Genomic DNA, 16,048 nt, shown 5'->3' with positions numbered 1-16,048 from the left:
TTGGGTCATGGGGGGGATCAGTACATACATATTTCCGCTTTATTTTGTTTCAACATTTTATTATTTCAAACCATGTGAACGATTCGGTAAAACATCCTGTGGGAAAAGCGAGGCCGCGGGCACCGGCTGAGGGGGCCCCCCCGGGCTAGGGGGGGACAGCAGGGGCCACTCTGTACAGCGGGCTCTTTTCGCCCAACGCAACAGCTAGCCCTACAAAACTAGGCTTAGAAAGAGGGGGGGATACAGGCAGCGGGCAGCACCCCCTACCCACTCCCCTGCCCAGCCGCTGCCCACCAAGGGCTGCCCGTCCCTCGGGGTAGCGGGGCAGGGGGCAGCGAGGCGGGGTGGGGTGCAGACCCCCCCCAAGGCACACGGTTGGGGGGTGGGCTGGCCATGGAGGGCACCGCCACCACGTAGCACTTGACGCTTTTAAATAGTTTGGTAAAAAGGTTTCTGTAAAAAGCAACCTTGACCCAGCCAGTGTGGTGTGGTGTTTTTTTTGCGCACTGTTGTGTTTGGTTTTTTTTGTTTTTGTTTTTGTTTTTGTTTTTTTACTTTCTTCTCCTTCTCCTTTTCTTTCTTTTGTGGCTTACTAAAAGGAATGTTGTTGGTTGTGTTTTCAGCCGGGTGGGTGTCCCCAGGGGGACCCCTGTGTCCCCCCCACCCCGTGCCAGCAACACTTGCAATGTAAACAGTGAGAGCGCCAGGGCTCGGGAGCAAAGGAACAGGGGGGCTGGAGCAGTTCAGGAGTTAAAAACCAGGATGAAAACCTCATTTTCCGCAGGAAGGCAGAAAGGGTGACGCCAACAAGGAAAAGGAGGATGGCGGGGGGTGAGCGGGGCAGCGGAGGGGACACGGGCCCTGCCACTGCGCTGACACCCAAAAGTCTCTTTATGGGGTGGGGGTGGAGGGATGAATCCGAAGAGAAGCAGGAGGTGGGGGCGGCACGGTCCTCCCTTCGCTGGCATTGCCAGGGGTCCTAGGAGAGAGTGGGGGTGAGTGGGTGGGGACTGAGGATGGGGGACACGGTCACCCACCACCTGGTGGGGTCGGAGCCCCAGATGATGCTCTGCTCTGTGATCACCCCATTTGTTGGGGGCCACCACTGAGATCAGCACCCACCTGGGCAGTGCCACCCTCAGAAGAGCCCGCAGTCCTTCAGGTTGTTCTTGATGATGACGTCGGTGACGGCGTCGAAAACGAACTGCACGTTCTTGGTGTCGGTGGCGCAGGTGAAGTGGGTGTAGATCTCCTTGGTGTCCTTCCGCTTGTTCAGGTCCTCAAACTTGGTCTGGATGTAGCCAGCCGCCTCATCGTACTTGTTGGCCCCTGGGGAGGAGGAGGAGGAGGAGACACGGGGTTGGGTTTGCCCCATGATGCCTCCACCACTGGCACTGGTTTGGGCTCAGCTTCCCCCACTACCACCCCAATGTCAGATTGATGTTCCCCAGGCACAAGGAGCCTCAGCTCAACCCAGGGCTGCTGCCTCTTGTCTCCCCATCTTCCCGCATCCCTTGGGGCACCCCAAACACCACCACACCCCCCTCGCTGCCTCAATACGCTGCTCCCTGGGCACAGGAGAGCCACCATCTCCATCCCCAGCATCTCCTGCTACACTGCCTGGGCAAGGTGCCACCTGCTCCTCCTGTCAGGGCGACTGGAAGGGCACTGAGGGACCCTGCAATACCTGTATACTCAGGGAAGCAAATGGTCAGGGGGCTGTGCACGATCTTCTCCTCAAAGAGGTCCTTCTTGTTGAGGAAGAGAATGATGGATGTGTCCGTGAACCACTTGTTGTTGCAGATGCTGTCAAACAGCTTCATGCTCTCGTGCATCCGGTTCTGGCAGAGGAGAAAGAAGCTTGAGCCAGGCAGGGACCCCCAGGCAGCCCCCACCCCATTGCTGCCCCTCCTCCATTGCCACCTGCCCTGGCAGGGGATGCCAAGAGCCCTGCAAGGCTTGGGCCATGCTGGCCAGGGCACTGGTGGCCACCAGAGAAAAGGGTGCTCCCCAAGGAAGGGCTGGCTCACAGCACCGGCTCCAGCCCCTCCACTCACCATCTCCTCGTCTTCAGCCAGCACCAGGTCGTAGGCACTCAGGGCGACGCAGAAAATGATGGCTGTCACCCCCTCAAAGCAGTGGATCCACTTCTTCCGCTCCGAGCGCTGGCCACCCACATCGAACATCCTGGGCCGGGAGACAGTGTGGTGACGGGCAGCAGCTCCTGGCCCCACTGCCCTCACCCCACTCAAGCCTCAGCTTCCCTGGAGCAGGAGCTGTGCCAGGAAAAGGCGCCAGGACGGGCAGAGCACAGTGCCTCTGCCACAGGGGTGTTGCTGGCACTACACATCTGCCAGCACCCACTGCCCATCCCAGGGACAGGGCGGTGTCCAGGCTCTTCTCCCAGTCGGAGCAGACCCCAGATCCCCACCAGGAGCCAGGGCAGGACCAGGCAGCCTTTCCCAGGGGGTGTCAGCACAATGCTCCCTGAAGCCGGGCTCCAGGAGATGCTCTCAGAGACCCACTCTGGAGCGGGCACAGCGGGGCTTTGCTGGACCACGGGGAGCTGCTGGTGCTCAGCTGAGTGGCCGGCTCAGCGGGACGGCAGGCAGCGCCAGGTCTCAGGGGATGGTGCTGGAGCACTGCCTGCCTCTCCTGCTGCAGGCAGCAGAGGATGCTCTGCCTCCACAGACAAGAGCCTGGCAGCAGCGCCACATCTACAGCCAACCTCACTGCTGTGCTCCTCCCCACACCAGCCCCTCTGCCCCGCTGCCTCCTCCAAAGCACGCCCTGGCAACGGGCGACAAAACACTGCCTCCCCACCAGGGTGGCAGGGCATCCCTGCAAGCCCCCCGCACTCAGGGAGGATCCCAGCAGAAATTTCTGCCAGCAGGTCCGTTGCCAAGTGACTAAATCCCCCGGGATATGCACAATGCCAGCTTTTTAGCTTTGGAAACCAGAGCCCTGACTCTTTCCCACAGGCTTTTGGTGGAAAGCAACCCCAAGGTGCTGGTGGGCAGCGGCACTGGTTCCCAGCCCTGAGACCCCTGGTTTCCGCCCAGCGCTCTTCCCACAGCGGAAGCAGCGTCACAGCACCGGGAGGACACCTTCCCCCTTCCCCTCCTCGCCAGAGGCTGGATCCGCCCCCGGGCTGAGCCCTGTGAGACGTTTTTGAGGCTGCTCCAGCTATTTTGGCGGTTTCCGCTCTCTCTGAGGCAGCAGCTCCTGCCATGAGCAAAACCGGGAGGGTTTGACGTGTGCAGCACGCAAACAGGATCTGGTCAGCCATGGGCAGGAAAGGGTATTTTTTTGCCTTGGAAAAGGCAAAAGTAAATGGGTTGGACTTACTTGAAGTGCAGATCCTTGAAGGTGAAGTGGGTCTCTACGATGCCAGTGGTCTTCACCCTGGTGCGTAGCACATCCTGCTGCGTGGGGATGTAGTCGGCACGGGCTATTCTCTCCAGGTCATTCAGGTAGCTGGGGAGGGAGCAGAAAGGCACGAGGGAAGCTGGACTGTGGGGCACGACCCACCCAAATCCCATGGGGCATCCCCACACCACTCCAGAGTCCATTGCCCACACTCCAGCATCGCCCACTTGGGGTGGGCAGCGCCAAGCCAGGCAACACTGCAGACCCCATCCACACCCCAGGGTCACCCCTCGGCCCTACCAGCCACAGGAAGGGCAGGGCGGGAAGCTGCCAGGGTGGCAAGGAGACATGCGGGAACAAGGGCTGGGGGCAGAGTGCCAGCACCAGTGGTTGGGCAGAGGATACAGCTGGGGCTGGGGGGCTCCCCCCCTATTTTCCTGGCCGTTTGCACAGGGGAAGCGGCAAGAGGAAAGTATTCACTGCTATGGCAACCGGTCGCAGCGCCGGCGGAAACAATCGATGGCGCTGTGCCATTTATAGTCAAAAACACAAAGGGCCGGAGCCCTGGGAGGAAGCAGGAGGCTGGCGGCTGGAGGGACCGGGAGCAGCATGACCCGGGGGGCTGCCGGCCGTCCCGGGACCCCCAGGACCAGTACTGCCTGCCCTGCAGACCTCGGCAGCGATGATGCCTCAGTCTTGATGGTGCGGCAGCTGCCAGGACCAGCAGAGGGATGCCAGGAGGATCAAGGCGAGTTTCCATTTCTCCAGCTCACGTTCCTTTAATTGGGTTACAATAAACGGGCTCCTTTAAGCAAATTAGGCTTGTGTTAATTAAGGCCTTTGCAGCCCTGTAATCTGGTGAAAGCCAGATTACAGCTTGTGAGGCCACGGGGATCCTGGGCTCCAGTGGCAGCACGGCCGCTCGCCAGCTCCTGGGAAGCCTCTGGCATGCCAGGGCACAGCCGGAGCCGTGGGTGCCCCGGGACCCTGCAGCAGCGCGAGGGCGTGGGGGCCGGCACCCGCCACCACCGAGCAGCTCGACAACAGCCGGAAACACAGGCGGCTCCGGCTGACACAACAACAGGAAACACCGCGGCAGGGCCCTGCGCGGCACCAGCAGCACTCCGACTTCACACCCACCCGGCACCCCAAGCTCCTGCACCCCAAGAGGCTGCAGAGGAGGTGGCTGGGGGCTGCCACAGAGGGCTGGGTGTGGGGGGCTGAGTGCCGGGCACAGCGTGGGGCTCCTCATCCCCAGGGTGCCCTGTGCTGGTGGCACCATGGGTACAGCATGAGCCCCGCGGGGACAGACAGGGCATCGGCTGCCGCACTGGCACCTGTGTGGTGCTGGAGAAAGGCTGGAGCAACAGCTCAGCGAGGGCTCCTAATTAATACTTGTCCAACCCCCATAATGCACCAAACACCTAACAAATGCGCTTAAGGTGATAGTTGATTTGCAGACGTATTTGCTCAAACTGTGCGTGTGAGCTGCCAGGCACCTGCCGGGTCTCCACTGCCTCCGGATCAGCCCCCACGGCACAGCACGGCACTGTTGGGGACATGCCGGCACTGGCTGGGAGCGACGGGGCTGAGCAGGAGGGGACTGGGGAGGTGGGTGGATGCTGGGCTGGAGGAAGCGAAAGCCACGGGCGCTGGAGGAAAGTGCCAGCAGGAGCTTCCCTGTGGTTGGCGTTTGCCAGGAGCTCTCCTGCAACATCTTCCCCCCAGTGACCTCAGTGCAGAAGAGGGACCTGTTAGTGCCAGGAGGGAGGGGACAGCGGGGCTGGCACACAGGGGCTCAAGCAGCCCCCAGGATGGCAGCCAGTCTTAAGGGTGCTCAGTCCCTCGTGGGGCCAGCCTTGGCAGGGGTGTCCTGGCACAGCACGAGCTGCCCCCGGCACTGCTTTACTGCACAGGGTCTGGGCAGAGAGGGCAGGAGGGCACTGTGCGAGCTGAACACAGCCTTGGCCACGCCACCCACTCCAGCAATCATATTTTAGGCAGATTAACTTATTTATTAAATCTCTTCAGGGATAAACCCAAGCAGATGCAGGCAAATTATCCACACAAGTTAGCTGGCTAATATGCCTGTGTAATGCCAAGTCTTTCCATATAAACTTGGGCAAAAAGAAAAAGAAAAGCCTCTTGTGCATCCTACTGATCCTGTTCAGGCATAAGGGTCCCCAGTGCTTGCTTCGGGGCTTTTTCTTGCCTTTCTTTTGCCTTCATGGCCCATGGCCCATGAAGGGCCACAAGGACGGGGAAGCCCCCCGGGCTGTGCTCACATGGGGGGAGGCCAGGGGGAGAATCCCCCGGTGAAGCGCAGTGGGCACTGAGCAGCAGCAGGAGGGGGATGCCCTGGTGCCCCCCCCCGGGGGCAGCAGCACCCCACCAGAGGAGGAAACAGCTTTCGAAACATCTGCCTTCCCAGTTCTGCTCCAGCTCAGCCCCAGCGCTGGACAGGAAGTGGCAGCACCAGGCCCCAAGCCTGGCCACGGGGAACAGCAGCCTCCAGGGGGATTTTCTGTTGCTCAATAAAAAGGCTGTGGGCCACAGGGCTGGGATCCAACTGAGCTGAGCCCGGGTACTCACTAGGCAGCAGAGTCGTTCAGCTGGTACTCTCTGGAGCGGTTAAAACATGCCTGGACCCCGTTGTCAGCCCACAGCCTCCGGATCACATTGGCCAGGTCCTCCGGTAGGATGCCTTGCTCCTCGGCAGTGCAGGAGAGCGCAAACAGCTGCCGAGCGTCATCCTGCGGGAAAAAAACAGGACTCAAGCATCAGCTACGGGATACAAAGCTCATTCTGCCCCAAATAATCTGACTGGAGCCCTCTATGTGCCACCTGGACAGGAGGACAGGAGCTCCAGCGGTAGACAGGAATGAGACCCAAGGGACCCCCATCCTTGTACACATCAGGGGCTGTGCCAGGGCAGTCCACTCACAGGTTATGCTTTGGGTCCCCACATCCCCAGTGCCAGGGACAGGCAGTCACAGCCAGACAGGGAGCAGCAGGGCTTGGGCAGGGCCACCCTTAATCCTGGCCCAGCTTTGGGCACATCTGCTTTTGCTCTCCAGGACACCCCACCCCTGCCAGGCACAGCACAGTGGGCACCCACCGCTCTGGAGGAGTCTCCAAAGTCAATCTGCAGGTTCCCCATTGCCTTGATAATGGCCATGATGGACTGGATGGTGTTACTGTAGACCACGGCTTTGTACTGCCGGCACTCCTCCTCCGAGTAGCCATCCTCATGGATGATCCTGGGGACATGGGAGAGACACGGGCAAGGTCAGCCCTTTGCTGGGCATCCCAGGGTGCGTTCCCCCACCCACGCTCTGTGGCAACACCAATGGGAAGCTTTCCCCAGCCACCACTGGTTTCGGAGCCCGTGGTGCAAGGATCACTCACTTCATCTGTTTGACAATGGTGCTCTTCCCAGACTCGCCAGCACCTGCAGAGAAATGAGAAGGCAGGATGAGCAGTGAGGTGCTGCCTGAAGCCAGAGACCCCCACCCCACTGGGACCCCCAGCCCTGGGCGGGAGGGCAGTGGGCACCTCAGCCATCAGAGAAGAGCTCCCAGCATCGGCCAGAGCAGATGCTTGGATGGGCACTGGGAATGTGAGGGCCAAGAAAGGGGAAGGAAAAGGGGAGCCTGGGTGGGACCTAGCAAGAAATTACACCTGCTCCAGGCCATGAAAATGACACAAACACACTAACATTTGCCCCATGGTCCCAGTGTGCTGCAGCCAATACAACTGGCATCCATGGCTTCAGTTGAGTTTGGGAGTGGGGAACGACTGATGATGGGGGGGCGGCTAAGCCCTGCCTATCACCCTCTATCCCAGCTCCAGGCAGAGCTGCATCCCAAATCTGACATCCACATTGTGTCGGGGGACAATGGAGCATCAGCCCCACCACGTGCACACAGCTGGAGCTGGCAGCGGCCAGGACAAGGAGATGCTTCTGCCACCAGGTAGTGGCAGGGGCCTGGGCACCCCCAGCCAAGCACCCCAGGGAGCTGGGGAAGAAGCTGCCACCTCCACCAGCCATCTCGAGTGGCCCTCGGTGGGAGCAGCTTCCCCCAGGCTGCTTTTGAAATCGCGTGGACTTTGCAGCCTGATGGGTCCCACAGCCCAGCCCAGCTGCGGAGGAGGCTGCCAGCAGGAAAAGCTGGTGGATTTTGGGGTGGGTTTATTTTTCAGCATCCCAATTCAGAATGCCAGGGGTTCAGAGGAGACATGCAGCTCCCAGTCCAGCCCTTCCTCCCCAGGCTGGGAGTGGGGAGGGAGTGAAGTCACCCTGGCTGCAAGAAAGGGGAAGCTCAAAGGGGAAGCTGAAAGACACAGTGCATGTCCCTTGTCCCCTCTCCAGGCAGGGAGTGTCACTGAGATGGAGGAGCGTCTGGCTCGCCCCGGCGCTGGCAGCAGGACGAGCCCCCTTTGGCTGGGGACGAGCATGATCCCTGCCTCCAGGTGCCAGTCCCAGAGGAACCCTCGAGCCGAACCCGTCCCTGTGTCACTCCATCCCTCTGGGGGGTTGCCCCCACTGCTGCCCTCAGCCCTGGCACTACCCTTACAGGGGGCCCCAAGCACGCAGCAGCAGGGCTGTGCCAACACGGCCACAGAGGGGGAAGAGCGATTACAGAGGAGCTTGTTTTTTTTTTTTTAAATTGTGATTATGCTAAAATTAACCAGGAAAAACAGAGCCCATTATCATGGCAGCCAAGACACATCAGCACAGAAAAAACACCCTCTGCCCGTGCTACTGGCATAAACACAGCCGCAGTGACGGGCACACACACCTGGGGACATCACCGCAGGCACAGAGCCCCCAAGGCTGGGGCCATACTGAGGCTACACAGACCCTCTGTTTACTGCTGCAACCATCCCACTCCACAGCTTCCACACTGTACACGCTGGAGTGTTTTTCACGCAGGGCTCTCCGGCACCGCCGGTACCAGTGGCTCTGCTGCTCCAGCCTCAGTCGGCACCCCGGGACGCTGACGCGGCACCGGCGCAGCCCCGCCAGCGCGGCCAGGCCGGCATTCGTGGTCAGTGCTGGCAGCTCCTGCGCAGAGCTGGGGAGGGAAGGACTCTGCATATCCCTTCATTTTTTCCATTAAATATCTCTGGTTTCTGGCCACACCACCCCATACCACCCGGCTCAGGGATCATGGCCAGCTGCATTCACCGTGCCTGACCCCCCTTCCCTGTGGCTGCCCAGACAGGGAAACTGAGGCACAGAGCAAGTGAGGACCCTGCTGATAAGCAACCCCAGGGCAAGCTGCCAGCCAGTGGTCCCCCAGCCTCCTGATCCATCTGCCCCGCTGCCACTTGCTCCCTGCCCAGGACAGAACAATCTCCCAGGGACCTTCTGCCTGCTCCTGGCACTGTGACAGTCACCGGCACAGTGGCAGCCACCAGAGCCGGTCACTTCTGCCCCCCTGCAGAACACAGCCGTGCCATTGCCTCCCCAGTTCAAACCAGCAGCTCCACTCGTGGCTGGGAGCTCGCCCAGTACCACACGCCTGTGGCGAACATTAATTCAGGCCTGAATTAATAGCAGGTTCCCGGCTTCCCCCCGCTGTACTCCCCCAGCACCCCCAGAGAGGCTATTCCCACCCCACCGAGGGTGGGCAGGCCCTTCCCAGCCCCCCCGGGCAAGCAGGGTAGAGGGAAAGGGTTTCCAATCCCCGGAAAACCTCGGCTGCCGTCCATTCAGCCCCAAAACAATCCCTGGGCAGGGTGCCAGCCACCGGCTCCCACCCTCCTGCCCAAACCAGGCGGGAGGCAGTGTGCGAGGGGCTTTGCTTCCTTTGGACCCCCGTGCTGGCCAGGCATCGGGCGGACGGAGAAAAACCCCTCACCATGGGGTAACCCCGCGGCTGGGCTCCCTTCAGTCCTGCCCGCCGGGACCAGGCAGCGCTTGTTCCTGGAGCGGCGCCTGCCAAAAATAGGAGGAGACCTCTCTCTCAGGCTGATTTCCCTCATTTTTTTGTTAAAAATAATCATCAAAAATTTAAAACAAGCAAGCAGCTACCCCACTCCAAAACGCCCTGTTAATCCACCGGTGAAAAATCTGTTTAGCCAACATGTATTTTGCAGCCTATGATTTAAGATGCTTTCTGGCAGGCATGTATTTAATGTCGTATATTTAAGAAGTTGGTCACAGGTTCCGGGGTCCACCTCACCCGGCATTGCGGAGAGGGGATTTTCCATCTTGCTGCACAGCACTATCCTTTCTTATGCTGTCAAATATCCGGGCATGGATGGAAGCGATGCACAGCTGGAAAATATTCCTTATTATGAGAGAGAAGCTGGAATTCAATCCACCAGTGGGTCCGGGGCCCTCCTCATCCCCACAGCCCCATCCCCAGCCGCTATACCGGCAAATTTTCCCGGCCCAGCAAACAGCAGCTATCATTTGTGCCTGGATTTACTGAGGGTTTTTACAGCCAGACAGACCCACTGACCCCCTGCCTTGCAGGGCAGACAGACAGACAGCTGAAGAGCTCACCCCCTTGGCACCTATGAGGTCCCCGTCATCAAATGGGATTTTCAAAGGTGTGTGTTAAAAGCAGTTACCCTAAAGACTGAAAAAATAATAATAAAAAGAGATTCCCCTCAACATTTTCCTTCCTACCCAAAATAGATGGAAAATTGCTGTAAAAATAATCGCATTTTTTTAAAACCCCACAGCGACACAGGGCGTTTTTCCCAGGGGCCATCCCATTCCGGCACAGGGCTGGCCGCTTCCCAGAAGGAGCCTGCACGGCCGGTGGGATGCCACGTCCCCAGGCAGGACCCCCAGAAACTGGGGGACACCAGGGAGGTACAGATGTCTCTGTCCAAGGCAGCCAATGGAGACACAGGGAGAAAAAAGTCACAACAAAGAAATAAATAAAATATAAATAAATTGTCAGCAGGAAGGATGTTTGGAACACATGGGGAGGAGGTGGCGGTTTCCCGGGGGGAGTATGGCAAATGCACCCCCGGTGCCGACAAGGGCCATTGGTGTTCGCAAGCTGGACAAAACTATCCTTGTGCCCAGCTTTTTCCAGGAATCCCAGAACTTTGCTGCTCTGTTTCTGCCCCTGCCGTGGCCGCAGCCACCCTGCTCCCCACCAGCTGGCACCAGCCACCCCCGTGCCCCCATCCCAGCTGTGCCGTGACCCCGCATTTGGGTGCCGTCATCCCCCCCATCCCGCCCTGATGGGGCTGGGGCTCACCCAGCGGCACAGCCGGGATCCCGCCGGCACCCTGCTCCCCCAGGGTTTCCACCGGTGGGGATGGGGGGTTACTCGGCTCCCCCGGCCCCGGTGATTCAGCCACCTCGGGCCTGGAGCAGGAAACCTGGTGGCTGCGGAGAGACCAGGCTGCACCGGCTACGGCACCCGGGCACATCCCGGTCCCAGCACCCGCAACCCTGGGCGCGCTCAGCCCATGGGAGACCTTCCGTAAAAATATACATGTGTGTAAAGCTATATATATATATGCTTTTTAAGACATATATAAAAAAATTGATATACATATTACTCCATATAAAAAACCAATATGTATATACAAAAGAGCAACAAATATTTTTAAATATATAAAATATATTTCTAATACATATGTGTAAAAAAATATGTAAAATATAAACATATAAGCCTGCCGCCACTCCTGAGCAAAGGCTAAGCACTCATCTTGGAGTGGAGGGGAGCTGCCTGCACCTGGGACACCACCAGTGGACCCACCCCCATCTCAGTCACCAGCTCCAGGGAGATGGGTGCAGGGTCCCCCTGGATCTAACAGCATTGAGCTCTTCTCTGCCCACACCCCACCACGACACCTCCTGGTTCACAACCAGAAACACCACTGGGACCCCAACAGTGTTCCCATCAAAGGGAGGGCCCAGTCCCCTCCCATCACCCTGGGCTGGGGCAGCAGGAGGGACAAAAGCAAAACCCCAAGACCCAACAAAACGTAGCAAACCCGTCTGCTCGCACGCAAGCCCAGGGCAGGGCTGGGGCAACGCAGCCTCCGAAAGTCACAGCTGGTCCCTCCCTTCCTCTATTTTTATGCAAGCCCAAAACAAAATAAATATAAAGCTGCCAAGCCCTGCCTGTGCTGCCCTCGCCCCAGCCACAGTGCAGGATTCGGTACAGGCAGCTGCCTGCATGACTTATCCCAGTGTGACCCTGCCCAGGTGGGGTGCAAGGGGAGCATCCTCCCCCAGGGTTTGCACCTCCACCTAAACAGCACCGAAAACCACTGGGAATCAACCCACCGCTGACTTCCACTGCCCCAAGCATCTTCCCTGCCTCAAACATCTCCTGAGCAGCAAATAAATCTTTTTGCTTTCTTCATCCTTTGTAGAAGGATGAGAAATTAGGGGCTCTGAGCACAGTGGCCGCTTGCCTGCCACTGATCTTGCATCCCCCGGAGCATCCCAGCTCCTGTGGGCAGGGAGCTGGGCTGGGCAGGACCTGACCTCCTCTTCTGCCCAGCAGAAACGGCTGGTGACTCCAGCAGTCTGAGCCCTGGCAATGCCAACAAGCTGGCAGTAGCACCAGGAGCTGCTGGCAGCACCACTCTGTGTGGTAGGTGAACCGGGACCGAGGACCTTCAGGTGCCAGTGGCATCTCCCAGCCTTCCTCGGCATCAAAACCTTAGGAGGCTCTTGGTTTCCAGTGGCAGGGAAGGGGACAATGCTTCATTATGGACTTCTCCGCATCAGAGACCAGAGCTTCAAACCATCCGGCAAGCAACCTATTTGCCCAAGCCAGCAAACAGTGGTAGGTGCCGCGGGCAGGAGCAGTGCTGTGCCGGGTGCTGCCAGGGCGTCCTGCTTCCCCCACCGCACCAATGGCATATGTCCGTCTGTCCCTCTCCAGCTCACCTGCTGTGGAGGAGTAAAGGCCGAGGCAGGATCACGGCCACACACAGGGCACAGCACCAAGCCGAGGTGGCTCCACCAGGCAGCCCCAAGCCCTCTGCGGTGCCGGTGTCCGGCACAGACCTGCATTCCCGCACACCAACACCAATGCTCTCCACTCACACCGCGTCCTGCCCAGCTGCACCGGCAGCTCCAAGCCAAGTTGCTGGCAAAACCACGTGGTGCTTGGAAGAGGCATTTCTTTGTGCTGTGGGCTGATGTGGCACAAAGGGTGAAGCAATTTTCCTCCTTAATTTTTCCTTCCAAATTTTCCCCCAACCATGGGGAAAATAATAAGCCACAGGAAGGGTGAGGAACAGGCATGTCGGGAGTACCTCCTGGGCACTGCATCCCCACCTCAAGGGGTTCTTGCGGAAGGGGGAATGCTGCGAGCAGCAACCCGTGCGGGGGGGGACAGCCGGCCCCACCTCCACAGCCACTCCCTGACAGCTTGGGAGGATTTTCTGGCTGTGGCTCAGAAATGGGCAGCACCGACCCAAGGTTCCAGTGCTATTTAGACCTGAACAGCTGTGAGGGGAAAAAATAAATGCACATTAAAAACAAAAAATAGTAAAAAAAAAAAAAAAAAAAAAAGACCTGTTTTGCTCTATTTTTGGCTTTAGAAACCTGCCAAGATCAGAAACACCACTCATAAATGCCAGCCCCAGCAGATGGGAGCATGTCCATCCTCCTCCTATCCCGCTTCAGCAGAGAGCGGGACACGGGGTAAGGGATGCTGGCTGGCCGGCCGACACGATGATCCTCACCAACCAGTGAGCCCCTGGCTGCCCCTTGGTGATGCTCAGCACCCACCAGGCTCCCCAGTGCCAACAGCACTGGAGTGATGCTGCCCATCCCAGCCAGCCCTGAAACCTCCCCATGCCCTGAGAAATGGAGGTGCCAACCCCCCCGGCCAGCTGCACCCCAGCACCGTTATTTTGTGCCAGGCAGCAGTTCAAGAGGAGCCGTGGCTACAGCAAGGCCCGGGCGGTGAAGGGGGGACCACGTGTTTCCCCACCAGCCTGCAAACCCCGTGGGGTTTCACTCCGTCGGCACCGTCCCCTCCCCGGAAACAAGCAGGTCAGCCAGCTTGCACAACCAGCGAGAGCCCCCCCGGTAGCGTAGATGCCTGCCCGGCCCCCATGAGGATGGGTCTTGCCGCCGGCACAGCTCACGCCAAGGCAAAAATAAAATAAAACCAAAAAAACCTAAGCACTCTGTTAAACGAGTGCTTCAAGGCGTTAATTACGTATTTCTCAAGGCAGGCAGGGGTTGAGCAAATAAAGGACTGCCGGATTTCGGCGTGACTTCCTGCTGCTGGCGGCTTCCTCTGCCGACGGCGACGAGCCCAAAGACATTTTCTGCCGGCACTCCCCAGGCAGCAGCCGGGGATTTCTCTGCCCATCCCGGGTCCCGCCACCCCGCCACAGTGCCGTGGGAGCCCCCGTGCTCCTGCATCACAGCCGGAGCCAGGATCTCCCTGGGAATTTCGGAAAGGGAACAAAACCCTCAACTGGGAGTTATTAAAAAAATAAATAATAAATTAAAATAAATAAGTGGCTGCCTTGCCTGCAGGCACAGGGCAGGTCTGTGAACGCCCACAGGAGCATCGCCGGGCCGCTTTGAAGAGTGCAAGCGGCCCGTTATCGGTATGAAAATCGGGTGTCCGTGGGGCAGAGGGCCCGTGGGCTGTGGGCGGCCCTGCCCGCTGTGGGCAGCACATGGGGCAGAGCCAGCTGCCCAAGCCCTCTAACTCCGCAAGGCAAGTGGAGGGCAAAGGTTGGATGGAGGGGCTCGGCCTGTCCTGGTGCCCAGGCAGGGGGAGGTGTGGGGCAGCGGGTGCACATCAGCCCCATTACCTCCCCCCCGACCAGCCTAGGGCCAGGGCAGCCCATGGAGGAGCCCCCTGGCATGGCTTGGGGGGTCCTGGGCAGGCAGGATAGGGTGCCCAGGCTCTTTGCTTGGGGGCCCCAGCCACCAGGAGGGTAGGGATGCCCCCATTCGCACCCCAAAGGAATATGCCCAGGCTGGACACCGACGGGGCTGGGTGTACAGTACCACAGCTAGGTGGGATTGGCACTTCATTTCCGGGGGGAGCCCCACAGCCCAGGGTGCGGCTGGTACCCTGCTCCCAAGGGACACCCAGGGCTTGCTGTAGGGCCAGCGCCACACTCCTAGGGAGATGCTCAAGGACTGGAGTGGGGCTGGCACCCCACTCCCAGGGGAGTTACCCAAAGCCCAGAGTGGGGCTGGGACCCAGCTCCAGAGGAGATTCCCAAGGCCTGCTAGGGGGGCAGCATCTCACTCCTGCGGGAGAACACGGCACCCTGGGGCGGGGCAGACACACCACTCCAGGGGGATCCCCGAAATGGGGCCGACACGCCACTGGGGGGGAACCTCGAAGGATGCGGCCAGCATCCCACCCCTAGCGGATGCCCGGGGCGCGGCCGGTACCCCGCGGGCTGGTACCCAGGGTCGCTCCGGTGCAGCACGGTGCGGGTGTGGCGGGGCTGCCCGGTTCCGGCAGGGCCGGGCGGTGGAGCCCCTGCGGTGTGCAGGGGGAGGGGCCCGGGGGGCATCACGGAGGTCTCACCCAGCAGCAGCAGCTTCACCTCCCGCGCCGCCTTCTCGCCGTCCTCCCGCAGGTTCTTGTCGATCATGCGGGAGCGCTCGGCGGCCGCCTTGTCCTCGGCGCTCACGGTGCAGCCCATGGCGGCGGCGGCGGCTGCCTGCGCGCGCCCGCGGCTCTGCCCTGCCCGGCCCCGCCCGCCCCGCCCCTGCGCGCCGCCGTGGGGCGGGGCCGACGGAAGGGCGGGGGCCATGGGTGGGGCAAGGCGAGGGGCGGGATCTGGTGGGGCGGGGCCGCCGCGGCCAGAGGGGCGGGGCCTCATTCCTGCCCGGCGAGATGGGCCCTCCAGCGGCAGCTCCGGGTACCGGCGTGCGGGGATCCACGGTGTGTCCCGCGACAGGCGAGCACCGGCCACGGTGTGTCCCGGGATGGACATGGGGAGAGAGGTGGAGTCTGGGTGCTGCATTTTGAGACTGAGGTCCTTCGGATACAGACAGGCGGGTGCAGCCGTGGGACCAAAGTGGGGGGATGCTGTTTCTCGGAGAGGACACAGTGCCACAGGGTGGTGGTTCAGCCCTTGGGGACCTGCTTGTCCCATAATTCGCCATGGGGCTCAGCACTCGGGGATCCACGTGCCATGTTGCTGGAGGAGGGAGCTCCTTGGCCGGTGCCGAGGCCGGGGATGCCCGCGACAAAGGATGGAGCTGGGTGGCACTGGGCAGGATGGGGCACCCAGCAGCTCTTGCCCAGGGCGGCAGGAGATACCACTGGCACTTGACCCGTCCCCGGCTCCCAGGTTGGCTCTCTTGGGAATCGGACCCCCCACGCAGCCCGAGGAGGGATCCCGGCTGTGCCAGCTGCCCCGCGGGGCTGGCCCGTGCCCAGGAAGCCGCCCCAGCTCCATGTCAACCCCCCGGCAGAGCCTCGTCGCCTGCCTGGGCTCCCCAGCTACTCCTCACCCCTCAAGCTGGCACCCTCAAGCTGGCTTGGGGAGCAGCAAGGGATGCTCCACTCTAGAAGCTGCCATGCCAGCGGAAGGGGCGCAGCATCGTCCCACACAGCCAAGACGTGTGAAGGGCCCGTGGGCCCGGTGTGGAGGCAGCAGGGCTGTTCCCGTGGGAGCGGGACGCGGTGCTAACGAGGCTTCGCTAACGAGCTGGCGCTGTGCCCAGGCCTGGGGCCGGCTGCAGTAA

General features: G+C 60.4%; 1 protein-coding gene across 1 annotated transcript; it reads right to left on the bottom strand.

The window, feature by feature from the left end:
- Nucleotides 1–38: 38 nt before the first annotated feature.
- GNAI2 (G protein subunit alpha i2) lies at nucleotides 39–15,073 on the bottom strand. The gene is made up of 9 exons (XM_005508913.3): nucleotides 14,880–15,073; nucleotides 6,778–6,820; nucleotides 6,488–6,629; nucleotides 5,962–6,122; nucleotides 3,349–3,477; nucleotides 2,058–2,187; nucleotides 1,688–1,841; nucleotides 1,123–1,329; nucleotides 39–979 (listed from the first exon to the last, which is right to left on the bottom strand). The coding sequence occupies exons 1-8, from the start codon at nucleotides 14,995–14,997 to the stop codon at nucleotides 1,139–1,141; spliced, it is 1,068 nt and encodes a 355-aa protein (XP_005508970.3). The 5' UTR covers nucleotides 14,998–15,073; the 3' UTR covers nucleotides 39–979; nucleotides 1,123–1,138.
- Nucleotides 15,074–16,048: the final 975 nt, after the last annotated feature.

This window comes from Columba livia, chromosome 10 (assembly GCF_036013475.1).
Source record: "Columba livia isolate bColLiv1 breed racing homer chromosome 10, bColLiv1.pat.W.v2, whole genome shotgun sequence".
NCBI lineage: Eukaryota > Metazoa > Chordata > Aves > Columbiformes > Columbidae > Columba > Columba livia.
The sequence above is the reverse complement of the archived record's forward strand: the minus strand, read 5'-3'. Positions and strand labels throughout refer to the sequence as shown.